Here is a 20661-nt window from a genome sequence, read left to right as displayed (position 1 = left end):
ATTGAGTTTGTTCCTCATGGTTAGGAGTCAATTTAGGCTTAGTTGGTTGAGAGATTCTCTCCAACTAGTTAGGCTCCTAGATTAGTGTGTTGTTGAGATATTTTCTCAACCAAGTTTGTTCAAGATAGATGCACTATCTTGAGACAACTTCCTCATGTATTTATATGTATCATAAACATTATTTTAATAATGAAATTCATGAGAATGAGAGACTACAAGAAAGTCTCTCATGCCTTTTCCGCCATGTCTGGTTTTTCTATATTTCTGATATTTATTTTATGAGTGTGAGTGTGTTATTATTTGTTTATTAGTTTTATTCATAATTACTCTAGAAGTCTATGTATGACCAAATACCATGATAATGAAAAAAAATTAGGGATGGAGATCACATAAAATTAGCTAAGATATTTGTGGATATGTTCATGGAGATATTGTGGAGATTGTTATGGAGATTTTTGAAACAATTAGCCATATTGGAAAGTTGTTATGGGCACCTCAATTTTATATTACAAGGAATCATCTATTTTATTGACATGAGCATGAGAGTCGTCTATCATTATTATAACTTAATACAATGTGATTCTTTTGGTGTATATTTTGTTCTTGTGGCATTTTATGGGTGTAATTTATTTCTTATGTTGCTCATAATACCAACCGTCTATGCTTCTAATGCATATAGTAGATATGTTTGTTATTAAAACTAGGACATGGAAATAGGCATTTTGAATAGTAAAAAGCTAATATCATGCAATATGGGATTTTTGTAAACCTAATGTAATTTTTCATGTTTAGGCACATATTTCTTAATACAATATTTTTGGTTATGATAATAATAATAATAAACGTAAAAACTTATTGCCTACATTATGCAAATTGCAAGACCACTAGGATTACCCTACGTAGAAGTAATTCATTTGATTATTGGACATTTTAGGCATGAGGAAAGGGTAGTATTAAATGAAAAGAAATAATTCATAACATCATTTTTTCCCAAAAAATTGTAAAGGTAATATAAATTTGATAAACTAGAAATTCAAATGAAATTTTAATAGATGACAAGTTTTAATAAGGGTTACCATAAAGTACTAAATAAGTGTTGGATTAAAGGAAACTAACTTGAATCAAGAGGAATTGGTATTTATCCATCCACCAATATGAGAGAAGTATACACATATGTTGTATCCTTTATTAGTGGATTGTATGAAGAAAATAATTCCCAACCTTTTAAATTTTATTGGTTACTTTTGATTCATAATATTGTTAGAAGGGATCACCTATTAACTAGGTGTACATTGTGATAGATAATTAAATGAAAGCTTTATCAAAAGTCAAGTTATTTGAACTTGACTCCACCTCTCAATTTTATGTTTTCTTGTATTTTGGATATCATTTGTGCAAATAATGTATTTAGAGTTATGGGTTGGTTTTGGACTCCTGGAACATCTTTGGTGTAGTTTTATTTCCAAGTTTTATGGAAGCACAAGTATATGGGGGCATTTTACTCAATTGCATGATATTTCATTTTCTCATTTATATGAAATCATTTAATTTAAGGAAGAACCTAGATTGACCAATGAATCCATACAATTTTTAAGTGAGATAGAAGATTGGATATGTTGATGAGCACTTAACTTACATTAGGATATATGGATCCACTAGATCAGCCCACCTATTTCCCAAATTTGTACTAGATAGGTTGGCAATAAAGGTTTTTTTATCAAAACGTTTTAGGTGTATTTAATGCATCTCTAAGAAGGATTACAAGAAATGTTGTCTTATATATGACCTTAACATTAGAATTTATGGCTTGAATAATACCAGGTTTGCTTAAATGGAAGCTAATTCCATACAAGAATACAACGATTAGGATGGAAGATTTAAGAGACATGATACTAAGTCAATGGTAGAATATCATGCTAAATAAGTGGAGTTTACTTGGCCATATATGCTTAAGGATTAGGATGAATAAAAATCCCCAATCAAGGAAAACCCTTTAAGTGCATGGTATATAAAAGATTTTATATCTAGAAAAAATGGAAGAAAGAAAAAAGAAAATAGAGGAATTTAGGAATAAAGTTGAAAAAAATCTAGAAATAACCAAGTTACAAAGAGAAATGGAGGAAAATAGAACGAAAGTTGAAGAATAAAAACTAACAATTGAAAGCATATCCTAAGGTCGAGTAGTTTCCAAGAAAAGATTGACAAAATATAATAGGAAGATCAAGGATGAAGAAAAAAGAGATAAGGTAAAATCAATTTCTAAAGTTAAGAAGTTAAACAAGAAGTAAAAATATATCTGGGAGCATAACAATAACATCTAGAGATGGATGAATTGTGAATTTCCACACTCCTCAAAGTTTTGCAAAGGCAATCTTATGTGAACTTAAACAGGAATGCAACAACTTACATATATAATCATAAACATAGAGATGCCACAAAAAAACACTTCATTTCATTAATAGAAAAATATTGAACTATGATTACAAACAGAATGGATATAAGATAGCTCAGGCGATGGTAGCTTATCTCTAAGAAGAGATGTGGTGGCTACATGCCTTTGAACTGTGTTACAATGAGGCTCAAGGGCCTATTTATTATTGGAAAACATGAGAAAACCCTAAACAACCAAAATCCTAACCCAGGAGATGTAACACCAAGATTTTGTGGGCCTTGTTAGCATTAGTTGGGCAGCCAACCTCCAGAGGTCGTAACTTGGTCATATTATCTCTATTTGGCGTGTATGATACCTTGTTGGAAATGTATCACAGAGTACTATAGGTTTCGCTGTAGGCCCCTACCTATGGTTATGGGCCTGCTGAGGACCCCAAAAAAAACATCGTTTAGGGGGTCAAAACTACTCCGGAATTTCAGGGCTTGAAAAACTACTAAAAATAGTAAATGCTGAAATGAACAAGGAAACAGATGAAATTGACTAGGTGGTCTAGGTGGAATAGGCTAGTGGCCACCAATATCCACCTAGATCATTCCTCCCCCCTTAGGAAGCAATGGTCCGCATTGCATGTAGAGCCTCCATGAGGTGAGGAAATTTTTGTTGAACCTGGTCCCTGGTGAACCACTTGCCCTGGTGAAGGAGTTGGCCTACTTTAACAACTCGATATAACTGTATCCTCTGTTGATGAGTGTTCTTGATCTATGTGTCCATGATCTGATTAGTTGTGGCATGTTCCATGCAGTCTGGGTTGATCTCTGTTGGTGTGAGTTGTTCTACAATGTCAAATGTGTCCAACATTGGTGGAAAGTATGGCCGAAGGCAGTCTACATTGAACACTAGGTGTAGAACAAGGAACAATGGGATGCTGAGCTCGAAGGTATTTTCACCGATGGCCTTGGTGATGGTGTATGGCCCATATTGGAGCAGGCAAAGCTTGTGGTGGGGTCCAACAAGGTGTTCCTTCTGCAAATGTAGCCAAACTTTGTCACCCACCTGGAACTTGTGCAACACTCGATGTTTATCATGGCACTACTTGTACTTAGCATTGGCTCTATCCAATATATCATGGATCTATTGGCGGATGTGCTGAATGCACTCAATGAAGTTGTTAGCCCTTTTAGCTTTAGACTAAATGTGACCCGAATCTACTTGAGTGGTTGCAAATGGTATGGCCACATCAATGGGGCATAATGGTTGAAATCCCAGCCCTACCTAAAGGGTGTTGTGGTATGTTGAGATGTGGAGAGCTTTGTTGTAGTTGTGTTGGAAATAGGGGAGAATTTCATTGCACGTGCGTGGATGCTTCGAGTTGTACACACATAAAATATGTACGATCATCTTGTTGACAACCTCTGTTTGGCCATCAGTTTGGGGATGGAAAGTCATGGACTTAGTAAGTTTTGTATCCAGCATTGACTAGAGACTTGACCAAAATATACTCACGAATCTACTGTCTTGATATAAGACAATGGACTATGCGATCCCAAAGTGTACCCACACTCACTCAAAGAAGAGTTTAGTAGGGGCCTCTACTATGATACTCTTCTTGTAGGCTGCCATGATGACCATCTTAGAGAATCCGTCGACAACCATGAAAACACAATCATTCTCGTGCTTAGTTGAAAGAATGCCTAACATGTAATCCATGGAGATAGATTCCCAAGGTCGGCTAGGAGTAGGTAGAGGAGTATATAGGCCTTGCTTCTTGATGGTTGGTTTGGCAATGGTGTAGGTCGTACCAGATCTAATGTACTTCCCAATATCCTGACAAAGTTTCGACCAATAAAAATACTCCACCACTATTTTCTCTACTCTAAAATTTCCACCGACAGGGCTATAGTGCACCTCCCAAATCATCTTGGCACGCTCACTTGAAGGAACATAGATGTGTCTCAGGTGTCATAACAGTGCATCCTGAAGGTGAAAATTTGTAACTTTCTTCTCTTACAAGAGTGTTTGGTATATGTTGTTGAATTATGGATCGCTCTTGTAAAGATGTTGCCACGTCAATGTGGCATGCCCACAGGAGTCGAGCACAGTGATTAGCGCCATGACCAGTGGTCAGCTGAGGCAATCATCAACGTTATTAATGCTGCCCTTCTTATACTTATTGTTAAAATGGAACTTTTGCAGATAGGTGGACCATTTATGATGGCGATTGTTTTGAAACTTCCCTTGTGTATGTATGAACTATAGAGGTCGATGGTATGTGTGGATGACCGTTTCATTCTGTATAATGTAATGCTTCCATTGATAATAGGCTTGCACAATGGAATAAATTTCTTTTTCATAAGTGGGGTACTTTCAAACTGTGTTTGAAAGTGCCTCACTATGGTAAGCCATTGGATGCCCATGCTGAGTAAGAACCACACCAATAGCATAGTTGGAGGCATCCATCTCAATCACAAATGGTTGGTGCAGGTTTGGTAATGTGAAAATTGGTGCAGAACATAGGCGATTCTTTAACTCATAAAACATTTTTTATTAGTTTTTTGACCAAAAAAAAAAATTCTTTCACTCTACCCTTGGTGACTTGACTTAAAGGCCAAGTGATATGAGAGAACCCCAACACGAACCTACATAGAAATTTCCAAGACCCTTTTGGAGCTCTGTTAGAGTGGTTGGGGCTGGAAAATCCCAAATGACTTGTATCTTGGATGGGTCCACATGTACACCCTATTCATCAACAATGTATCCCAGATTTTGAAGTTGGGCTAGGCTAAAGGGGCATTTCTCCAAGTTAGCACACAACATGTGTTGTCATAGGGTTTGAAGGACCCGTCGAATATGGTGGAGGTGCTCTTACCAACTCTAGCTGAAGATCAAGATTTCATCAAAATACACCACCATGAATGCATTGGTGAAGGGTCACAAGATGTCGTCAATCAATCTCATGAAGGTTGTAGGGGCGTTCGTCAATCTGAACGGCATGAACAACTGTTCAAAAAGGCCCTCCTTGTATTTGAAGGTAGTCTTTCACACATCAGAGGGTTCGATAGGCACCTGATGATAACCTAACTTCAAGTCAATCTTGCTGAAATATTTGGCCCCATTGAACTGGTCCAGAAGGTCATCAATCCGCAGGATTGGGTACCTATTCTAGACTGTGATCTTTTTCAATGCTCGATAGTCAATACAAATCCTCCAGGTCCCATCCTTCTTCTGTACCAATACAATCAAACTCCCACAAGGTGATGAGCTTGGCTTGATGTGCCCTTTCTGCAATAGTTCTTGAATATGCCTCTTGATCTCATCATTCTCCAGAACAGAGCATCGATAGATCGGTTCATTAGGCAGTGGCATGCTTGGAGTCAGATCGATGGAGTGCTTGACCTAATAGTGCATAGGTGCTCCTGTGGGTGAGGTGAAAATATCCCTGTACTCCTCCATGACCTTGTCCATCTGTTGTTGCTATGTACAGGAGCCCTGCTTGGAAGTTATGGCCACAACCTTCTTCTTTCCCTAAGGGCGAATAATAAGGAAAACAAATATCCTAGTCTGGGAAATGATCTTACTGTATTTCTTTGCAGTTATCAAAGAGATAGCAGTAGACGGGGCTACCTTCAGTATCCTGTACAACTTATTAGCCAAAGTAATAAGCACAGAGTGAGGTCTAGACTCATATACAACATGTCGTTTACAAAATTATGTTTGTCCTAACAATACATCACAAACTTCAAGAGGATAAATGCCACACGATACTTGCTTCTGGGAAAACTAGTGTCTTTTCGATCTGCTAGTCCCACTAGGATTGGCAGCTATCCTAGAAACAAACAATCAAAGTAATTTTCGATTTCCTTTATGTATGATAGATAAGGGAGAAGCAAAGGGACCAACCTGGATCTTCCACTTGACTCCTTGCTTGATTTCTCTCCCCCTTGATAGAGCCTGCAACTCCTCTCCTACTTGTCCCTACTCAGAGAATATCTTAGAAACAAAGTAACAAAACACCATCAAAGCATCTCGATATATTATATCATAAACAATGTAGAATCAAAAATACATTAAACATACAATAGCATTCACAAATAACAAGATTCACAAATACACGATTGTATGGAGGAAAACTCAAAGAAATTTATTAAAATAGAAGGGAGAATTACAACCCAGCTGTCTAATCCAACATCATCCTCCCAACATCAAAGCCCTCTTCACCTCATGAAAAGAAAAATCACCCAACAATACAATGCTCTTTCCCAAAGACAAACTATCAGCACTTCCTTCCAACTTACAAAATTCCAGCCTCTAGATCTCTCAGATGAGGGATCCATTTATAGATGTCTGCAAGGGTGTGATTCATCTCTGGGTTTTTATTAGTGTCATTCCACTTGTTGTTCTTGGTTCCACTTGGAGATTTCTTGGATCTTTTACTCACCCCTGGACGAATTCAGAGAGGCAAGTGTCATATGAGAAGTTTCTCGAATATTCCATGAGCATCCACTTAGCAAAATGTCTCGGACATTTGTCCATCCTCGCTCATCACACCCCACAGAAGGCCTCTTCAGTATGCATTGCACCTGGCTAGTGGAGAAGTTAGTATGCATCGCACCCTGACAGTGGAGCAGTCAGTATGGTCCAGTTTTGGCCAATTTTGAGTGCTGTTTCGGGTGGAAATTTTGGGGAATGATGTAATCAGTTGACCATGATCCTTTAGGGTATGAAACAACACTTTTAGGGGTTAAAGAGCCCTTGGTTTATCGACATATAAGATTGGGGTTGCAGTGCCCAAATATGTCTATAACAGTTGCCCCCTAAAGCATGAAGTTGTAAATTTTTTGATGTCGAGTGAAATGCTTTATCATGAGGATCCGAGGTATTCGACCTAGAAGGTGACCTGTATAAGATACAATACAATACATCATTATCATATTATTTTCATGACCTAGCTGAGGTGGGCATTCCCATGCTCAACTTTATAAATTCATTTTCATGTACATAGGACAGATAATCGTCTGCAGTTGCAGACTAGTGATTCTTCATATGAAGAGTCATCTTCCTTGTCTTAGATGGCTATTTGTGCAGCTTCTATTTAGATTTGATGTCATTATATTCCTAAATATATTGCAACCTGGATGGATGAAACTAGATCCAGGGTCTTCAAACTTGTTCAATATTCGCCCGATGTACAAGTCAATCCATGTGAAAAGATGTCCTGAAGTCGAACATGGAAAGACATCGCCTGATTACCAACCAATAATGTAAGTTGTTAACAGGCACAAGAGGAATCACCAATAATGATGATGACCATCAAGGTACTATAGTACAATTCACGTGGTGTGAATATATGATCCAATGTTGAACACCACGCAAAATCTTTCGTTCAAAGGCCAATGATGTAAACCTATCGCTGAAAGTGAGAAACCTGCCATTTAGGCATGCAAGCTTCAAAGTACTGAAAGGGTTGTTTCTAAGTCAACTTCTTGGATAATGAGATGATGTTGACAAGAAGTGACCCATCGTAGGAGGGCCTTAGTTTATCCCATATTTACGACACGAAATGAAGCAAATGATTTTCTAGAGGTGAAAACGATCTGATGATACAAGGTTCAGGAATGGTGGTCATGAAAAATGGAAGGTGAAATTATTGCAGTGGATGAGGCATTGACTGGATGGTGAATTCTCTGAATGACTTCTCCTGAACATATCGGCGACACTGATATGGATTGGTAGCATTAACCCCAAAAGATGGATGGTATGGAGGACCAATGGTGATATGACCGGTGAATGGAATAACCCAACCCAACTCAATCATGGTGATGGAGTGAAAGTGTCATGTTCAAGAGCGACCTGCTACCAATAAAATTCTTCAAGTTTTCTTCCCTTTTTCCCCAGTCATTGCTGACTAGTACCTCTTTATTTTTTTCAAGCTTGAGGAGGATAACATATGCTTGTTCTATAATTTTCCCTTCGGGCAAACCTGTCGCTATGTTTTAGTGAGTCTAACGACAGTGAAACTCATTCTTGTCTAGGTGGACAAGTTTATCGCTATTGTTTTAATGAGTTTAAAGACAAAGATAACTCAGTCCTTTTCATGTTTAGAGAGTTTGAAAAGGGACTAAAAGGAAACTCTAGCAATTCTTTTGCGTAGCATAATCCCTTAAGTCCGAAAAAGATTAAAATAATGCAAAAGGGATGAGTTTTCGATAACATTAGCGAGCTGAAAAGACAAGTGCTCGAAATTTTTGTTAAGATAATCCCTCAGGTCCAAAAAAAATAAAATATATAGGAGGGATGGCACTTCCAATCATTTTAGTGAGATAGAGAGTCCAATAGCTGGACAATCTTTTCATATTTAGCGAGTCTGAAAAGAGTTTAAAGGAGACTCATTTTTTAGGAACGAGTGGTGTTTCAAGGTAGCAGCTGGTTCTCAGTGAGCTTGGAACTTCTCAAAACATGGTGATGTGAAGAGGGTTGCTAACAGGACCACTTGTTGTAGTTGTTCCTCAAAAAGGTAAACAATCAAGTGGAAGCGTATGGTCGGCCAAAAGAATGGAGGTGATGGCAGGAACACAACCAAGGCTCAAAATGCTGATGTAATGGAAATCACAAACATTATTTACTGAAGGTAGGTTCATTTTTAAAAGAGATTGAACTCTGGGGGAACATATGCTCTTTTGGCAGGTTTATTTTTCAATGAGCTTGAACCTTGCGAAAACATTGCTCATTGGGATGCGGGTTCAATTTTTAACGAGCTTGAACCTTGCGGAAACTATGCTTAGGGGTAGGTTTATTTTTTAACGAGCTTGAACCATGTGACAACATATGCTCAGTTGGCAGGTTTATTTTTTAATGAGCTTGAACCTTACGAAAACATTGCTCATTGGGATGCGGGTTCATTTTTTAACGAGCTTGAACCTTGCGGAAACTATGATCATGGGTAGGTTTATTTTTTAACGAGCTTGAACCATGCGATAGCATATGCTCACTGCCTTTTTATGTAGGCTAGTAACAACCAAACTACAAAGATAAAATCTATTAAAGCTAAGGAACTGCTGAGGTTAGGTAGGATGGTTTCATTAGCAGTTTAGACAAAACCTTTCCTTTGCTCCATCTGTGGCGTAGACAAAGGTGAATGGTGGATTAGACCAATCACCTAACCTAAGAAGTTGAAACTAAAAAGCTAAAAAGCTAAAAAACTCTAAAAAGCTAGAAAATGAAATTGACCATTTTTCGTTTGCATAAAAAGGTTTGGATGCCCCCAGGCATCAAGAAAAGGAGAGTCTCCAGGTAACCATATGTAAGTCACTACCGTTAAGCAGGATTGTTTTGTCAACAGAGCTGACGAAACACTCCCTTGGCTTTGCCCATCAAATAGACAAAGGTGAATGGTGTGAAATGACACTTCCAATCACATAACCTATAGGGAAACCTATCTTTCGAGCTAGGTTTGTCTCAAAATAGACAAGGTTGCATTCCCCCTAAACTTCGTTACATTCACCAGATTACTCGCGGTAATTAGGTGGATGGAATGAAGGTTGAAGAGATACTCCTGATGCAAAAGGACCATTTAGAGATGATGTTTGACTTGAAGTTGTGTTTGAACCAGGAAATGAAAGCTGGTCAACAGTGACAATTTTTCCTTCATGCAGGAAACAAATCACTCAAAAGAGTGTGGAAACAATAGCTTCCATGCTATAAACATAGTCACGTCCAAGGAGTAGATTGTAATCTAATGGTCCTTGGACTACCATCACGTTCAAGTGAACGGTTTTCCTTCTCAAAGTTATTGGCAACTTAGGAAGGATCCCTAATGGTCAAGTGGTTCCTTTGTTAAAGCTTGACAAATTCTGTGTAACAAGCATAAGAGATGGCGAACCAAGCGCTTTCCAAGTAGTTGAGGAAAGGATGCTCACTGAAGCCCCTTCGTCTATGATAGTGCCAGACATGATTATTTTTTAAACTTGTACTATGATTCCGAATGGTACATTAGAAGGAAGGCGGGATCTTGCTAGTCGATTCCAATCAAAGGAAGTAACCAGGCTACTTGGAGGGGGTACCAAACAGTAACTCCTCAACCAAAAACTGATTCATGTTTATTCCTTCAAGTAGGTCTTCATTAAATACATGAGGGAGAGACTTTTCAGTTCATCTCCCAATGACTGTTCACAATATATTCACCCAATTACAGGATTAGGTGTCAACATTCCCCCCCTTAATCTGAAGGGATGTTGGTGAGTCCAAGCATCATTCTGAATCGTTCAAGCTTTTCTCTTCCAAGTGCTTTGGTGAAGATGTCTGAAATTTTCTCATTTGTGGAACAATGACAGAGATGGATTGTTTTGGCCTCAACATGATGTCGAATCAGATGATATTTAGTATTGATGTGCTTCGTTCAATCATGGAACTTTGGGTTCTTGGCCAATTTTATTGCAGAGGTATTGTCAATCATGAGTGGAGTTGATTGTACTTGTTTTACCTGCAAATCTTCAAGAATTTTCCTGAGGCACACAATTTCTTTTGTTGCTTCAGCTGCTGCCACGTATTCTGCTTCTGTTGTGGAATCTGTTGGAACTGATTGTTTGCATGATCTCCAGGAGACAGCTCCTGATCCAAGATGCATAGCATATCCTGAAGTAGATACCCCAGTTTCTTTGTCTCCATCGAAGTCTGAATCAGAGTATCCAATCAAGCTGAAGTCATCCACCTGTGTATACTTGATTCCAAAGTCTTGAGTTCCCTTCAAGTACCTTAGAACGCTTTTTGCAGCAGACCAATGTTCCTCACAAGGCTTTTGCATAAACCTAGAGAGGATTCCAACATCAAACGAAATATTTGGTCTAATAGTAGTTAGGTAGTTGAGACTTCCTACAAGCTATCTATACTTTGTTGCATCCTCAAATTCTTTTCCTTCAATAGATGTGAGCTTTAAGTTTTGTTCCATTGGAGTAGTAAGAGGATTGCATTCTGTCATGCCAAACCTATTCAACGGATCTCCAATGTATTTCTTTTGAGAAAGAAATATGGACTTCAGATGTTTGGCTACTTCAATGCCAAGATAGTAATGTACATAGCCCAAATCAGTCATTTCAAAACTTTTCCCCAATTCCTTATTTATGGATCAATGTAGCTTTCATTGTTCCCTGTCATCAAAAGATCATCTACATATACCACAAGATATACAAATGTTTTTCCAACTTTCTTGACAAATAAAGTTGCATCATCAAGATCATAATGTTTGAAATTGAGTTTCAGAAGATGCTCAGTTAGTTTTTCATACCAGGCCTGCGGTGCTTGTTTGAGGCCATACAAGGACTTCACAAGTTTGCATACTTTATGTTCATGTCCTTTCACAGAAGATCCTTTAGGCTGAGACATAAAAACATTCTCTTTTAGATCTCCATTTAAGAAAGAAGTTTTTACATCCATTTGATGGACTTTCCAACCGTTCTGAGCTGCTAGTGAAAATAGTGTCCAAATGGTAGCCCGTTTTGGTGTGGGGGCAAAAGTATCCTCATAATCGACCCCTTCCTTTTGTGCAAAACCTTTTGCCACAAGCCTAGCTTTGTGCTTGTCAAATGAGCCATCAACTTTATACTTGTTCTTGTAGACCCACTTGCAGCCAATCGGTTTAGTTCCTAATGGAGGATCAAACAGATTCCAAGTGCCGTTCTTTATGAGAGCATCATACTCCTTTTGCATTTCTTATTTCCATTCATCATGACAAGTAACTTCTTTGAAGGAAGTTGGTTCAAAATCTGTAGACAAGTTTAATTCACAATCATAAGAAACATCCATATCAACAGGTGAATTAGAGTCATCCACATCACCTCCATTTTGCCAATTTGAATTTATAGTTCCTGTCTTTCCAACCTCATCAGGATGAACACTTTCAAGTGTCTTTGTCAGCCACTTTGGGGGACCTTTTTCATATGGTCCAGGCTGCTCCGTTGATTGAGTTGGGACTGAATCAAGATTGAGTCTCCCAATTCTATCAATCACATCACTTAAAGAATCATCTGTCATTGGAGTTTCATGCAGGGGAGAGTGTTCTTTAGAAGAAGATTCCACATGTTGATCTAGTATAGGAATCCCCCCTTCAAGATGTGGAATCTGATTATCAAATTCTTGAAATGATTTTTTTTTTATGAATCTATCCAAGCGATCAAGTTGCCACTCAAAAACATTATCAGTTTTGGACGATTCAAGAAAAATTACATCTCTAGATACAACAAACTTCTTATTTACTTCATCATAGAGACGGTATGCCTTGGAGGTGTTTGAATACCCCAGAAAGATACACTTACGACTTCTAGCACCAAGTTTGTTTATATGTACCTTTGGTATCAAGGCATAATAGGTGGAACCAAAGACCCTGAGATGCTTTACCGAAGGAACATGTCCATACCACATTTCATATGGAGTCTTGTTTCTTATAGCATTAGATGGACATCTATTCTTTATATATGCAGCACATAGAATAGCATTGGCCCAAAACATTATCTTTACATTTTTGAAGAAAAGCATGGATCATACCATATTTAAAATTGTCCTATTCATTCTTTCAGCTACACCATTTTGTTGGGGATTATAAGGTACAATTGTTTGATGTTTGATCCCATGTTGGCAAAGATAGGTTTCAAATTCATTTGATCTGTACTCTTTTCCATTATCAGTGCGAATAGACCCAATATGAGATTGTGCATCATTTCCAATCCATTTATGAAAATTCTTGAATGTTTGAAAGCATAATATTTGTTCTTCAATAAATAAACCCAACACATTCTGGTGTAGTCATCAATAAATGTCATCATATATTTATTTCCATTTGTAAAAGGAACAGGCATTGGACCACATAAATCTGAATGAATGAGTTCAATTTTTCTGTGCTCTTGAATGTGAATCATGAAAAGACTGTTTGCTATGCTTTGCTAGAATGCAAGCATCACATTGCTTAAGTTTCCTAGGAATTGTAGGAAAACCAGCAACACCATTTTTCTTCAACAAGCGGAAACTGTCATAGTTCAAATGTCCAAATCTAGCATGCCATAATAAACTTGATGGAAGTGTACCTTCTTCATGATGAGAATTGTATGAGAAATGTTGTGCATGAGTAGAGGTTCCTTGCAGCTTAAGAAGCCTTTCTTATTCTACTCCCCTCATGACAAGTGAGTGGTTAGATGCCTTTCTTACCTCAAGCTTGCCATCAAACATTTGAATGGAGTGAACTTACTGGAAGATGTGGACCAAGGACTACAATTTTCTCTTGAGCTGTGGGAGATATAGAACATGATGCAGAAGAAAGTTTGGAAGACTAGGCAGTTTAAGCCTGATTGTGCCAAGCCCTGATGGCTTGAATTTTGATTGGTATGCAAAGTATACTGCTCCATCAACATTGTCAGTGAAATCTTCAAAAAAATCTTTTCTATGAGTCATGTGGCAGGTTGCTCCTGAATCAAGCAACCAATCATTTTTCGAAGAAGCAAGTGAAGCATTAAATAAATCTTCATTTACTCCAATGTTACATTGTGCCACAACATAGTGAGCGGATTCAGGTGCTTTACCTTTGTCTATATCATCAGTTTTACCTTTCTGTTGGTTTCTTTTCTGCTCAATTTTGTCCAATGGTCACTTGCATGTAGAGGCATCATGTGATCCATTTCTTTTGCAGCGAATGCAATGCAAATCTGCCTTTTCTCCTTGAGAATGTCTGCCCCCCGCCTCTGAAATATCTTCCTCTTCCTCTTGTAGAATCTTCAGCACGATGCTTTTCTTTATGAGCAAGGCACATAGCCTCTTCAGAAGATTCAAGGGTTGTCTTCTTTCCAAAAGCTTTCTCTCTTTCAGCAAACTTTTTCACAAGAGAGTCAAAGGTGATATCTTTGAGATTTCCATTTGCTTGCAATGATTCAAGATAATTGGAGTAAGTAGGATAAAGTGCCTTGAGAAAAGTGATAAGAGGAATATCCAATTCAACCTTAGTGGATTTGATATCATGCATTATAGACTTTACTTCAGATGCAAGAGGAAGAGGATCATTATTTTGCAGTTCAAGAGTGAAGAGTTTAATCATGAGTTGAACAACTTCAAGTGCAGAATGTGAGTCATAGAGTTCTTTCAGCTTTTGTAAGGCTTCAAAGGCAGTTGAATATGATGAAATATGGTGACTCACCTCTTCATTTACAGATGCTATGATTAATGCATAAGCTTTGTTGTTCTTGTTTTCCCAAATGACGAGCTCTTTGTCTGAGGTAGGCTATACTGGTTCATTGTCTCCGTCTCCGACACACACTCCTTTCCACAACTCATTGAAAATGAGGGTGTGTTTTATCATCTAGGACCATTCAAGATAGTTCTCCTTGCCAGTGAGAACTATTCCCACCATGGATATGATTGAATGCATTCTGTAAAAAAAAACTTCTGCTGATAGAAAAATACTTCTGCCAATATACAGTAAAATTGTACTTCTGGTGGTAATTTTTTTTACATTTCAAAAGGGCATTCTCTCCATGTACTGTCTTTGTCTTTAATGAAAATATAAAACATAAATCAGCTAGGCATTCTCAAAATATTTCAAATCTCTTCCTCATATACCAATATGGACGCCAATACCTCATGCTACACCTTTATGCAACATATTTCCCTCACCTCATTGTTTATGCGAGAACTAAATGAAAGGCTCCAACATATATCTTCCATATACCCCAATGGTAATTTTATATAATGTAATATATGCCCATTAAAAACATCACATATATGGAAAAGCATCACATACCATGTCAGTAACTTCAACGTGTATGCCAAAACTTCCGCATCAACCCTTTCACGTGCAAAAGCTTTGATTCTCACACGCAGGTTATCAAGCTATGAAGCATGCTATCACACAATGAAGCACGCAGGTGTGCTTTGATTCTTGCACGCAGGTTATCAAGCACGCAGGATTACGGTTCCATCTCGAGTAGTTCCCTTGTACACAGCACCAAATCTTCCCTCACCACGCTTGTTCTTACCATGAAAATTTTCTGTTGCAGCTACCAATGTTTTCATTTCAAACACTGTGAAAACATTGGACAGCTAGGAATCGGTTGTGGACATGGTTTTGTGAATAACAGAAATGCAACGACAAGCTCATTCGGATGGTGGAGGTGGAGAGTTGCAGCCCAAGACGCAGATGATTTTGAAGGTGGAGACAAGGAGGAATACGGGATGGAGATGTCTACAAAGAAGCTTTGCTATCATAGTTGGTTCCGAAGAGAAAGCTATGGAGTTATCAGAAGAGTACACTGATAATTCTAATGGAGCTTCATCAGACTTCTCTAGAAGTTATTTTGGACAGCCAGTTGATAGTACCGAGTTGGAATCCACGCGAGCAGATATTGTTAGAGCGAAGCTTATTAGGAAGCTTAGTGAAGCTAATCAACACAATCGACACCTGAAACGCCAGCTTCATGATAAGGAAAAATCTTTGAACAAATACAAGAATGAACTTGTGGTTATGGAATTGGAGCTCCAGGCTCTCGTGAGTCTTCTCAGGAAAAAGAAATGATAGCAGGTCACTACGTGGAGCAGCGTTCAGGCTACACAAATAGCAATTGGGACAGACATTAGACAGGGAAAATGGTAGTATGGACAGCGCTTTTGAATGGAGCAGCGCATTGTATGAACAACGCTTTTAAATGGAGAGTAGAGGAGTAGAATAGGGAGTTACAAAGGACATAAAAGCTAAAAAAGGAGTTGGCTCTGATACCATGTCAGGCTAGGTAGTAACTCCTCAACCAAAAATTGATTCATGTTTATTCCTTCAGGTAGGTCTTCATTAAATACATGAGGGAGAGACTGTTCAGTTCATCTCCCGATGACTGTTCATATTATTTATTTATCTATTTACATTATATTCACCCAATCATGAGGATTAGGTGTCAATAGGAAGTAACCAAACTGCTTGGAGGGGGTACCAAATAAATGGTTGAATTAACCCATTGAGTTACGGGAAATGGGGGATTCTCTTCCTGTTGTGAAGGAATGGGTGGATTGCCCCCAACTTCATTAGACTCTGAATTGACAGAAAGAATTTGAACAGTATCATTCTCACTCTCTTTGGGAATGATATCATTTGAAGGTGGATCTTCTGAAGGCAATACTAGGTCGACTGCCATCTCGACCTGTTGACTTTGGTCCGGTGTGAACTCAGAAGATTCATTTTCAACGATAGGTGTTTCGACCGATGGTTGAGTTATGTCAGTCAAATATTCAACTAGTAAAGGACTTAAGGTGAGTTTCTTATATCCAGATGGAATTCGTTGCGGTGAAGTAGGACAGTTACGTGAGACTATTTTGGCCTCATCCAAAAAGGGACAATGGGGAAGGTGATGGTCTCCTTCACATAATCCACATGGAGTTTTGACTTTTCCTTTCTGTCCAGGAATTTCATTTTCACTAGTTGATGGTGTGTTGTCAACATGATCACCAGAAGTTGATGACACCGAACGGTGCGAACAGGGAGACCATTCTTTCAAGATCCGCAGAATGTAAGGACAATCTCAATGAAAATGGTTTCCTTTGCAAATTACACAAGGATATTTTGGAGATTTAGTGTGCGGATTTTCACCAGATGATTCATGGTTGCCCCCTTGCTTAACTAGCTTCTTATTCTTCTTCTCCTTCCCTTTATTCTTCTTCTCAGGCACTTGGTTACTAGCATCACTATTTTCACCAAGCGAAGATGAAGAAGGGGAGGGAGTAACAAACGAAGAGGAAGGTGAAGGGTCAATTTCACTATCAACTGGATGCTGACTCGATTGCTAAGGAATCATGTTATTTTGAACCATAGAGGTTGAGAACAGCCACACTGGTAGGCCAATAGTCAGACCTAGCAGAGACAATGTGGCCATATGAGGAGCACCAATATTTCCCCAAGAATAAAATGGAATAGGACTCCCCTCAAGAGGGATTCCATGATTGGTAGACTCCATTAACTCAACCTAAGATCAATGAAGGAATAGGGGTGTTATTACGAATTTAAAAAAAAATTAATGACGCTTTGGCACAACTTTTCTTTTTCAATTTTTAAGAGTCGAGAAAAAGCTAAAGATGACTCTAGTCCCCTTCAATTTTTAATGAGCCTAAAGTAACAAGTCTTCAGATGGACCTTTTATTTTAAGGAGTCGAAAAGGAACGAAAGTGATTACTCTAGAAATATAGACAGAGGAATTACCAAACGAATCACAAAACTACAAAATATACCTTGGTGATAAATTAAAGAGAAATTACCAAGGACTTATGTATGGCAGTCAATCTTCTCAAATGATGTTTTCAGTGCATTGCAATCGATAGGGTGGCAGACAGGGATTCCTATGGATAAAGTATATAAACCTATTGTGGTCTCCCAATATATACTCGATGGTACGGGGAGCACAAGTCCATGCTAGCACTTGTCGTATCAAAGAAGAGGAATCACCCAAGCTTCGATGAAAATGATAGTTACTAGATTTTACGATGCCGGAACACGTCTCTAGCCTAGACCTCTAGATGTGTTGCATTAGGTTCCAAAGCATTGTTAAGTTCATTGAAATTTATTTTAGAGTTGATCTTGCTTAGAAGTTTTCCTTTCAATGGTTCACTGCATGATGTATATGTAAAATTCCTAAATATGCAATCTAAAATGATAAACAATCGTTGTTTATTTTTAGCAATGAAAATCCTAGCTACTAAGGAAAGAAGATTATGATTCTTTCAAACAGAGAGCGAACAGCACACACTAAATGCACTTTTCCTAAATCATTTTTCGCACACAGTCTAAATGCAAATGAAAATGCATGTATTTTTTTTCATTCCCTTAATGTGAGAAATGCCAAAAAGGAAAAATGAGTATAGATCTGGAATTATTTTTTTAAAGCGATATTTCAACAATTTCTTTTTCAAAATGAAAGGAAAACTTAAACGACACTTTTCAATTTCGAATATAAAATTCTTTCGACACTTCAAATATCAACAAATCAAATCAAATAGATGAAAAAAAGTTCAATTGACTATCTAGAGGAGGAAGACATTACAACAGTCCTCTTTTTGACAGAAAATGAAAGTTACGACACTTTTTGCACCAAAATGACAGATTGATTTACACAACTTTTTGACAAAGGATTGCAAATGATGGAAAATACATAAAAAAAATTACTAATCCTAATCAATGGAGGCTGGTCTATGTAAAGCAAGGAGGCTTCAGTAATGAGATATTGTTCATAAGCAGCAAAACAATCAAACAGAGCTGAAAACAAGGACAAAAAAACTCAAATTTCAAGGAAAGAAATAGGATTACTCAGTCATCGCACCTGTGCTTCACAGAAACAAGGATGCATCTCACTTGCTACACTCAGGAAGTGCGATGCATACTGGTTTCTAGTGGCAGACAGTGCGATGGGCCAGGGAGCGCAACTGAGATGGGTTTTGGCTCAAATTTGCAGCTGATTTTAATGAGTTAAGCTGAGCTATTATGGACAGTAAAGAACAAAGTATAGGGGTATGATCTTGGGAGGTTATTTAGCTACCAAAAGGGCATCTAGAATGCTTGCAAGTCATATGTTCAAATCATAAACTAAACCGGAGATTGACTGAAGCAACATTCATCTACTTTGCAATTGCAGAGCAACAGTAGTTCAAAGGCTATCTGACTAACTTCAGGCTCCGTCTATAGTTTATAAAACAAAAAATCAACAACAAACAAACAATCTATCCGCTCCCCAGCGGAGTCGCCACTTTGTTTCGGGGAAAACTAGTGTCTTTTCGATCTGCTAGTCCCACTAGGATTGACAGCTATCCTAGAAACAAACAATCAAAGTAATTTGTGATTTCCTCTATGTATGATAGATAAGAGAGAAGCAAAGTGACCAACCTGGATCTTCTGCTTGACTCCTTGCTTGATTTCTCTCCCCCTTGATAGAGCTTGCAACTCCTCTCGTACTTGTCCTTGCTCAGAGAATATTTGTAGAAACAATGTAACAAAACACCATCAAAGCATCTCGATCAATTATATCATAAAAAATGTAGAATCAGAAATACATTAAACATACAATAGCATTCACAAATAACAAGATTCACAAATATACGATTGTATGGAGGAAAGCTCAAAGAACTTTATTAAAATAGAAGGGAGAATTACAACCCAGCTATCTGATCCAGCATCATCCTCCCAGCATCAAAGCCCTCTTCACCTCATGAAAAGCAAAATCACCCAACAATACAATGCTCTTTCTCAAAGACAAACTATCAGCACTTCCTTCCAAATTACAATTTTCCAGCCTCTAGATCTCTCAAATGAGGGATCCATTTATAGATGTCTGCAAGGGTGTGAATCATCTCTGGGTTTTTTAATATTTTCATTCCACTTGTTGTGCTTGGTTCCACTTGGAGATTTCTTGGATCTTTTACTCATCCCTGGGCGAATTCAGAGAGGCAAGTTTCATATGAGAAGTCTCCAGAATATTCCATGAGCATCCACTTAGAAAATTGTCTCGGACATTTGTCCATCCTTGCTCATCACACCCCATAGAAGGCCTCTTCAGTATGAATCGCACCTGGCTACTGTAGAAGTCAGTATGCATCACAACCTAATAGTGAAGCAGTCAATATGGTCTAGTTTTGGCCAGTTCTAAGTGGTTTTTCAGGTGGAACTTTTGGGAAATGATGTAATCAGTTGAACATGATCCTTTAGGGTATGAAAAAACACTGTTAGGGGTTAAAGAGCCCTTGGTTTATTGACATATAAGATTGGTGTTGCAGTGCCCAAATATTTCTATAACAATACCTCATCCTGGAAGGGCTTGATGCTATAAGGAAGGCGGCATTGCTCACTGATGGGAAGATCTCATCCTTGGTGAAGCCACCTAATGGTGTACGACTGTGGATGTGTTGTAGTCTTTAGGCCCAACCTCTTCATGACCTCTGCTAAAATTAGGTTGGCTCTCACTGTCGACAATGAGCTGGAGTGCAACACCCTTTGCCCACATCTGTGAGTAGAAGAGGCGTTCCCCCTCATTTGGATCTTCAGGCTCAATCTTATGGATCTTGGTGGTGGCCACGGTGGCATTGGGCTCCGCATCAATGATCTGCTTCCCTTTTCCCATTCCCTTATAGGGTTCTAATTCAGAGTTTGAACCTATGTCTAATTTGGAAGCCTTCAGCTCGAGCACCAGTGACTGCTTGGCTTGACACTCACTTGTATTGTGAATGGAGCTCTTATGGAACTCACACCATTTATCTGTGTCCTTCTTCGTCTT

At 38.3% G+C, this 20661-nt stretch overlaps 1 protein-coding gene across 1 annotated transcript; it reads left to right on the top strand.

The window, feature by feature from the left end:
- Positions 1-15503: 15503 nt before the first annotated feature.
- On the top strand, positions 15504-15935 carry LOC149192975 (protein PTST, chloroplastic-like). Its single transcript, XM_089407170.1, has one exon. It carries the CDS (start codon positions 15504-15506, stop codon positions 15933-15935), a length of 432 nt encoding a protein of 143 aa, XP_089263296.1.
- The last annotated feature ends 4726 nt before the right edge of the window (positions 15936-20661 follow it).

Source organism: Pinus tabuliformis, chromosome 2_2 (genome assembly GCF_031772625.1).
Source record: "Pinus tabuliformis cultivar Carrire ecotype Pingquan chromosome 2_2, CPIR1, whole genome shotgun sequence".
In the NCBI taxonomy this organism is placed as follows: domain Eukaryota; kingdom Viridiplantae; phylum Streptophyta; class Pinopsida; order Pinales; family Pinaceae; genus Pinus; species Pinus tabuliformis.
This window is presented reverse-complemented; position numbering and strand designations above follow the sequence as displayed.

Bases quoted from the DNA above. Each gene is read 5' to 3' on its own strand.
- LOC149192975 (XM_089407170.1), top strand. From the start codon at position 15,504: ATGCAACGACAAGCTCATTCGGATGGTGGAGGTGGAGAGTTGCAGCCC.